Here is a 5,345-nt window from a genome sequence, read left to right as displayed (position 1 = left end):
TGTTTTACTTTGTTCATTAAGAAGAAAAATCAGAATAAAAATTGGAATCGAATGCATTTAAATCTTGAAAATATTTATGTATGTGATAGTGCTTACTCAGCTTTTCCAGTCTGTGAAATCTGGACTGTCCATTTTGGAATCCGACGGATGTGACGCGAGCAGTCGGTTCACCGTGTGTGTGTTAAGCCCTCGGAGGCTCGTGGCAGATTGGTAGTTGAGACAGTCATGGCGTCTCGGATTTGATCGATCTTGCGACCGGAGGAGAAATGTGAGCACTCTGCTCTTGCTGAATTTTCCCTCTCCGAGGTAACTCCTTTCGCTTGGCCCGTTATTGCCTGTTTGATCACTCTGGAGGTTTTGAAAAGATTGACGTTTGTTTCAATAGCGAGGTATCCTTGGGGCAGATGACTTTGAGGCTGGGGATCGATGCCTCAAGAACTCATCCTCGAGGTACGATGTGTTCTTTCAGTGCTTGGTTGAGTAAGCAGCCACTGGTTTCTCGATTTCTTTCCATTTTTGGTGCTTGCCCCCCCCCCCCCCCCTTCCTTATTCAATGCATTTCAATTTCTTTTATGCTTGTCGGTATTGAAAATTCTTGGATTATGTAGATTGGGGCGGTTCTATTTGATCTCGTTTTACCTGGAAAAGCTCAAACAAATGACCAATTTCAAACTATGCTGAATTACTTAGCATTCTAGAACCAGAGAAAGCATTTAAGTTGTGAGAGCAAGTAGTGATTTTCTTTACTTTTCTTCATAATTCAGGCTTCCTTGACCACAGACCTATAAGTGTCGAGATGTCTAGGAAATATGAGATTGCTTTACGCTGCAAAAGCATGTGCATCGTGAATCTTCTTTTCATGGACATTGACTGAGAGGCTGCTAGAGAGTGCTAAGTACATCTGATTGTTCATAGGCCAACTTCTGCTATTCTTCCGTAGGCCAACTTGATACAGCTAGGGCACTTTATTATTCTCTTCAAACTCAGAGCACATTGTTCTGGTGCACAAATCTGGAATTCTTCTCAAGGTAGCCGATTAGTAGGGAGAAATAAGCTCGAGCAGGCAGCACTGCATTAGTGTTACTTCCTGTAGGAAATTGCACATAAAAATGAAATGACAGCTAGGAATTTGAGTAAGAAAAGAGGGTGAAAACTTTATGAACATAGGAAGCGTAGTAGAGTGGTGTTGTAGTATGTACTAAGTAGCATGGCTGAAATGAGGCTGGACTGTAATTTTTTACAAGATTCTTTACTCCTTTTTTTGGAAACATTTTTTTTTTCCATATGCAATAAAGGTAAAAAAACACATTAGAAGAAGCTCTTGTGAGACTGAGATATGATAATGCATTACTCAGGAGAAACAAGCAAAGAGAAAGATGTGGCTTTTTAGTACAGAGTGAGTGATCGAGTGAATCAAATAAATGTGAAAGGGGTGACTTTACGGTTGCTTCAATTTCCCCTTATACTTGTGTTTGAGACAGAAGTGCTTCTTATTCTTAACCTGGATGATGGAGAATAGTGTTCAAGTTTGTGTTGCTGTACCGTAGCGGAGGGTGGCTTACATATGATGTCAAATGGCAATGGCATGGGGCCTTGTGATAGAGGATGAAGGGCAGAAGGGGGCTCATGGATGACAACAAAGGGTAGATAGGGCTTACAGATGATGACAAAGTGAGGAGGGTTCGTAGTCAACTACGAAAGGCAAAGGTGGGGCTCACAATCAATGAAGGAGAATTTAGGGGATCTTGAGGATGAGAGTAGAGGATAGAGGGCTGATGGTCGGGCTAGAGGACGTCATTTCCCCCCCTAAAATGCCCACATAAAATTTTTGTTAACTATGATTTTTCTTCGTTAAACACTACCTGGAAGAAAGTGACACAATAAATGAATTTCCTTATGTGATCCTTCTTCCTTCTTGTTTTTCCTTCCTTTTCTACCTAACTAAATTTCCTTTGTATTTATGTTACATCTCCAGTGATTATTTCCTTGATAATTGAATATAATAACATTGTCTGCTACAATATGACTATTTGTTAAAAATTTGAAACCTGTACGAAAATGTTCATGAAACACTTTCCTTGTTTCTGTCTGTTTCTGCACTACAACATATATGAAAGAGGATTAACAAAATTGATAAAGTGAAATATATGAAAGGAAAAAGATATAAAGCAAAAAAAAAACCCTTCAAACCAATAAAATCTTGCCATCTTATCTTCCTTGGAAGATCATCAGTTAATTGTTCCTTTTCACAATTCATGTATTTTTTCTTCAGTTTATTATCATTTACAAGACAAGAATTGATGTTTATTGTTTCACATTTCCTACAGAGTTGGGTCTTCCCGTGCCTCATGAATCTGCGGACTGCGGTAATCGTTGTCCACATTCTGAAGATTTCTGGTTAGTTTGCTTCTGTTCTCAAAAACATTAGATAGATTTCTTGTGACTGACGATTCTTTGATGAATTTGTAGTAGGATGACTTCATAGTTCAAATACTATTCTGTTCCATTGTCTTCGAATACAGATTGACTTGCCTGCTTAGATTGGCCGGTTGGATCCATTTGTCTTCAAGTTGTGGTTAAATTGAATGTTATGGTCGAAGCTTGATCAGTCTCGCTGCAAACAATCAGGATTGCCCATCAGGTTCTGGTTAGTACACTCGATCAATCTCAATCTAAGCAGTTAGGATTGTCGATCAGAAACAGAAGATACCGGTCGATGCTCGAGCAATCTCAATGAAAGCTAGTAGGCTTTGTTGATCAGAAACGAGAGTTTCTGCTATACTTTCACTCTATCATTAACCCTAGCTGACATTGTCCTCAGCACTCACACTCTTTTTTGCTAATCCTTTGTTCTAAGGGGCGTATGGTAACGTGTCCGGATCGGACAAGGGTTGATCCCTAAGGTGTCACTATCTATGGTAATCCTTGCTATGTACCTTTCACCATGTATCTGTTGAACCTTTCTCCATTTGAAATGGGACCACCGTAGGGGGGCGGTGATTTCATATTTTTTTTTCGTCGCTAATCCTTTAAACTTGCGCATCTCATCTCGGCCGACTGTTCTCTTCTTCTAGCTGTCCAACCAAAATAGAAAGGATTTTTTGAAATTTAAGCTTCCCTCTTATCCCAATAGGATAAATAGGCCATACGGATTCGTTTAGAATCCTATCCCCCATCTTTGTCAAGTTGTCATTGTACGATAAGGCCCACACACTCCCATCCAAAGTCCCACTTCATCGTACCGGGGAATCTCCCCTAAACCCTAAACGCCAGTAACTCTTTCTCACAATTCTCACCTATTTTTTATCCTCTTCCATGAACTCCAGTGGCTCGAGACCATCCGGTCCGATGGGATCCGATGAACCGGTTCGACTAACTCAACTCGGAGATGGGAGTGCTACTGACTTGGCTCGACCATCCAATTGTTCCAGTTCATTCGGACCAGATCAGCCGGTTGGACTGATGAACCTGAAAAAAGAAAAAGAGTGGCGGAATGAAAAGCAGAATGCCATGCTGTCCCTGTTGCCGTCTTTTGTTTCCATTCCATTTGTTGCTTTCACCGCAGTAATCTTTGTCTGCCATCGTCAGCCGTTCCACGAAGCATCTTTCCTTCTCTCTCTCTCTCTCTCTCTCTCTCTCTCTCTCTCTCTCTCTTTCCCTCTATATCAGCGCGTTCGGCTCCCTCCTCGTCGCAATTCTGTTCCCCGCCCCTTCCTCTGCTCGCCGGAATCGGACATGAGTAGGTGGCTCCGGCGGCTGTGGAGCGGCAGGGAGGCGAAGGCCCCCGGCGGCCAGGAGGAAGCCACGGAGAAGAGGAGATGGAGCTTCTGGCGGCCGAGGGAGTGCCTACCCTCCGCCGCCCGCCGGAATCCTGCGCCAGCTTTCTGGGCGAAGCGCTCCTCCGACGAGGACGAGCAGAGCCACCGCGCCGTCGCGGTGGCCGCCGCGGGACTCCCGGCGGACGGCCACGGGACGACGCTGCGTGCGGCGGCGGTCGTAATCCAAACAGCGTTCAGGGGATTTCTGGTAACTCTGCTATAATTATACCGTCAAATATGAATATAACTATAAAATATATTTTTTATATAAATTATTTTAAGGCGAGGAAGGCACTGAAAGCACTCAAAGCGTTGATCAAGCTGCAAGCTTTAGTGAGAGGCCATCTGATACGTAAACAGGCAGTGACGACGCTTCGCAGGATGGAAGCTCTCGCTAGAGCGCAAGCCACCACCATTCGAGCTCGAAGATCCTTAGTAAGTCTCACGGTCCACACCTCTAGCACAAATTTGTTAACATTGTCGGCATCGCCCTGATCTCATCTGCCTCGGTTCGGTTGGTTCCGTCGCAGGAACGCCTATCCTCGAGCTTCGACAGCTCCTCGAAGATTGTCGAGATGGATCTCAATGCATACCACGCGAGACGCTCCCCTGCTCTTGGCCTTACGGATGACTCTCAACTTCTGGCATTCTGCTCACCGGTTCCACGTCGAATCGCAATCCCAAACCGAAAAAACTACCACCAAGAGAATGATTATGAATGCTGGTACGCGGAAAATGCGAAAGGCCGATTGCCTGCCACCGCACACAACACGCCCAAGTACATGAACGTTTACGGCAATGGAGGTGGATTTGTTCGGGCGAAAAGTGTGGCGAGCTCGCCCAAGTTTATGGCAAGCACACAATCCTCTATGGCAAAGCGTTGGTCGTGTCAAGGTAGAATTGAGGAGTCGAGAAGGAGGCAGCCTTTGAGTGAGGTGAATTCTTGTTGTCATGTCGAAGAAGAGGGGTTTAGTTTCAAGAGCGTAGTGGTTGGAAGGCTGGAGAGGCCTTCTTCAGAGCACTTGGTGAAAAAGAATTGATGATACAATTGCTTCAATATCAATGGTGTTTGTGTAAGAGATCTCCTCTTCTTTCTCGCCCTTGTTACCGTATCATTGTTCTGCCAGATCAATATTTGCTATAACATCTCCTTCATTGAAGAACCAAGACACACTGAAATACTAGTTCAATCTTCACCTAATACATAAAAGAACTATCTAAAAATCTATTCGTTCGGTAGGCCAAGAATAGCATACTGAAAAGGGAACTATCCATATCTAAATGTATCATCATCATCATCTTCTTCTTGGGAAAGACTACTGAACTCTGAAACTTACCATAGGAGTGTGGAAGATCAACATGTTATGGAGCAGTGAAACGAAACTAAAGTCACTGATGGATTCTGATACATGAAAGCTGAAGAAGCCTTTGTCTTGGATGCGATTGATGATAAAAAAACAAAAGTTTGGAAAAATGTGATGAATAATTCTCCATGCAATGCATCATATCATGTTCATCCACTCAGTC

General features: G+C 43.5%; 1 protein-coding gene across 3 annotated transcripts; it reads left to right on the top strand.

Annotated features, from left to right (window-relative positions):
• The first annotated feature begins 171 nt into the window (after nucleotides 1-171).
• On the top strand, nucleotides 172-4,895 carry LOC122008714 (protein IQ-DOMAIN 24-like). Of its 3 annotated transcripts, none has more exons than XM_042564542.1 (6): nucleotides 172-306; nucleotides 386-450; nucleotides 2,328-2,397; nucleotides 2,523-4,026; nucleotides 4,110-4,253; nucleotides 4,349-4,895. In XM_042564542.1, the coding sequence occupies exons 4-6, from the start codon at nucleotides 3,316-3,318 to the stop codon at nucleotides 4,856-4,858; spliced, it is 1,365 nt and encodes a 454-aa protein (XP_042420476.1). In that variant the 5' UTR covers nucleotides 172-306; nucleotides 386-450; nucleotides 2,328-2,397; nucleotides 2,523-3,315; the 3' UTR covers nucleotides 4,859-4,895. The 3 variants fall into 3 exon arrangements, with proteins under 3 accessions (XP_042420476.1, XP_042420474.1, XP_042420475.1); XM_042564540.1 differs by having other exon boundaries at nucleotides 174-306; nucleotides 4,101-4,253; XM_042564541.1 differs by having other exon boundaries at nucleotides 174-306; nucleotides 2,328-4,026; nucleotides 4,101-4,253.
• The last annotated feature ends 450 nt before the right edge of the window (nucleotides 4,896-5,345 follow it).

Source organism: Zingiber officinale, chromosome 8A (genome assembly GCF_018446385.1).
Source record: "Zingiber officinale cultivar Zhangliang chromosome 8A, Zo_v1.1, whole genome shotgun sequence".
NCBI lineage: Eukaryota > Viridiplantae > Streptophyta > Magnoliopsida > Zingiberales > Zingiberaceae > Zingiber > Zingiber officinale.
This window is presented reverse-complemented; position numbering and strand designations above follow the sequence as displayed.